Below are 3,071 nucleotides of genomic sequence, written 5' to 3'. Positions count from 1 at the left end.
CAAATAAGATCATTAGTCACAGATGTTATTCAGCAGACAGACAACATGATTCAGTCATTTAACATTTCAAAGATGGGATACAACATCAGCTGCACTCAAAAACTCATAGATTATATCAAGAAGAGAGTAACAGAACACCAGGAAGGACCAGTGAAATATGAGTTCAAGAATGAATTCTTTATTGATTTGGTTCTTTCCATCTGTAAGAAATCAAACAAGATGAACAACGACCAACACATACATTTCAAGGAAGCAATATATGTTGAGAAGAGAGAAGAGTACTATAGTATTTTCCAGAAATACTGTCATGGAGCAACATCAGTTGCCATTTTTGGTGAGATCATCTGTCAAAAACTGAAAGAGCCCTTTGAGCAGAGTGTGTACAAGAAGACTGCCAGAGATCTGACAGATGAAATGAGAACAAACTGTGAATCACTCAATGGAAACAGATCAAATCTGGAGAAACACATCCTGAAGGCACTGGCAGAAGAGGAGGATTTTGACAAATACATGAACTACATTGATAATCCCAGAGACCACTTCAAGAGTTTCATCAGAGATGAAGTCAGTCGGTACATCACTGATAAGTTCAGTGTCAGTGTTTTACACAAGATGAAGATGAACATTGAACTCCTGCAGCAGAAGATCATGGAAGCAGCTCATGAATCTACTGAACATGTTCAAGTGAACAGAGGAAGTTCAGTGTCAATGTTTTACCCAAGATGAAGGAGAACATTAAACTCCTGCAGCAGAAGATTATGAAAGCAGCACATGAATCTACTGAACATGTTCAAGTGAACAGAGGAGATGCTGGTTTGTGGTTGAAGAGTTTCACACAGCAGCTCTCAGATGAGCTGATTTTCTCTGAAAAAGACCTCAGTGGAGTCAAACATGATGATGTTGATGATTTCAACCTCCTAGAAGATGTGTTGAGAAACAAACTTCCTGCTATAATATCTGATATCAGCAGTAGATTTAACACAGAGACATTTCCAGTAAAGTTAGACTGTAAGGACAGACCAGATGAGCTTCTGACTGATCACTTCTGTCAGTGTTGTTGGGTTCAGTGTCCATTCTGTGGAGCCATCTGCACCAACACCATAGTAAACCATGATGGAGATCACAGTGTTCCTTACCATCGTAGTATTGGTCTGAATGGAATATATACATCGAACTTGTCTACTCATATCTGCACATCAGCAGTAGCAAGCAGCAATCTATATTTTTATCCCAATGACCCAGATGATAAAGTTCTCTGGAGAGATTACAGAAGAGCAGGAGGAGTTTATGCAGACTGGAGCATCACCCCTGATCTCTCTGAACTGCCCTACTGGAAGTGGTTTGTGTGCAGATTTCAGAAAGATCTGGAAAAATACTACAAAAAATTTGAGGGTTATGTTGAGATACCAGATGAATGGAGAAAATACTCAAAACAGGAAGCTATTGAAAGTGTGAATAAATACCTTTAAAGGAAAAGGTAAAGAATGAGACTCTTACATCTCTCAGATTCTCCTGAGACCACAGTTGGAAATGAGTTTCTTTGATATTCATCAGTGAGTCTCTGGAGTCATTTACACCTCAGAAGAGTAGAACTTCATCAAATACACTAGAGGAGGTTTAAAGACAAGATTCAATTCTGTCTTTAGTATGTGTGAAATGTATGTGTGAAATGATCTTATCTTCAAAACAGCATGAATTAATGTATATGTTTCATGTTTGATGTATTACAATTTATTACTATTTGACTGCTTGATCTTTATGATCAACCAAAAAAAAAAGGATCTATAAAGTTAATGACTGTTAATTATATGATAGAAATTTAATAGAATTTAAATAGAAACAGAAATAGAAATAGAAATACAGATAACTGGATAACAAACGCAGCAAGTTAAGCAACCCATGTATAGGTCACAAAATAAGGACACAAATACAGAAAGACTTTTGTAAGAAATTTTATGCTGGTTGAAAAAATTATGTTTTAGTTACAAATTACAAATAACATCCTGTAACATAATATGCCATATATTGTATTTTAAAAAATGTAAACATTATCATGATTGAATAATCAGCCCTGTTCAGACTACACGATTTTAGCCCAATTTTGCCACGATCTGCTTGACGTAGGGTGTCATGGGGATTCGTATACGACAATGGGCGTCGGGACGCACGATTCAATCGTTTCATCTCGTGTAGTATGTCATAGTGCACGACGCCTCTGCGATGCTTTACGACGTCAACACAGAAAGACTAGCATGTTTAATGTATTTTTTTTTTACGTTACACGACAAGTTCCATCACAGCTATGACACTGGCCAATAGGAGCACAGAAGTGCCTTTGTACAAGCTTTCAAACATGCCGAAACGAAAGGGAGACAATGGTATCGGTCCTGCTAGGTGTAATTTTACAATGGAGGAAAATGTTTGTGGAGCTACGGCAACAATACTCCTGCATTTATGATGAGGGACTGCCGCGACACAGTGAAAAAAGGTAAATTAAAAACTATTTTACCTCAGTTCTCTTTGAGAGTCCATACCATCCTCTTCATGCCATCCAGATTTGTGTCCATTGTCAGGTTTTCTTTCTTTTTTGGGCTTTTCTGATGACAAGACAGGGCAAAACATGCTGTTTGCTAGCCATTGTTTGTTTACAATGGCTCATAGCACCTTCTGTCTTGTCCCGCGCTATCGATGACAGAGCGCCTTTAATAACGGCAGCGATGAATGGTCGGGTAGCATCGTATAGTCTGACATGTTTCTTGTTCATGACACGACAAGATTTTATGAATCAAAATCGCATAATCTGACACAGTGACTGTCGTAACCAACAAAAAAATTGTGTAGTCTGAACGGGGCTTAATAAGAAGAAAACTCTGCACATTTTTTTTTCTTCTTTTTTTTGCTCTGTATTCTAAACAGAAAATAACAGTGAAATTAGAGACCTTTAAACAAACAAACAAACAAGCAAGCAAAGGTTTGCTTTAAACAAGCAAACATCAGACATTAAGCATCATCCAAGCCTCAATTATAGCTACACTGCAAGGGTAGAGGCTCATAATTTTGTTTCATTTCTA

The 3,071-nt window shown here is 37.5% G+C and overlaps 1 protein-coding gene across 1 annotated transcript in view; it reads left to right on the top strand.

Annotated features, from left to right (window-relative positions):
- Positions 1–1,469, top strand: part of LOC107746647 (interferon-induced very large GTPase 1-like) — an 8,787-nt gene extending 7,318 nt beyond the window's left edge. Inside the window, exons 4-5 of the mRNA XM_016560942.1 lie at positions 208–600; positions 699–1,469. Of these exons, the coding sequence (XP_016416428.1) occupies positions 208–600; positions 699–1,469 (1,164 nt within the window). The remainder of the gene's footprint in view (positions 1–207; positions 601–698) is intronic.
- Positions 1,470–3,071: the final 1,602 nt, after the last annotated feature.

This window comes from Sinocyclocheilus rhinocerous, unplaced genomic scaffold (assembly GCF_001515625.1).
Source record: "Sinocyclocheilus rhinocerous isolate Xijiao unplaced genomic scaffold, SAMN03320098_v1.1 scaffold3606, whole genome shotgun sequence".
NCBI lineage: Eukaryota > Metazoa > Chordata > Actinopteri > Cypriniformes > Cyprinidae > Sinocyclocheilus > Sinocyclocheilus rhinocerous.
Note: the sequence above shows the minus strand (reverse complement) of the source record. Positions and strands in the feature narration are given on the sequence as shown.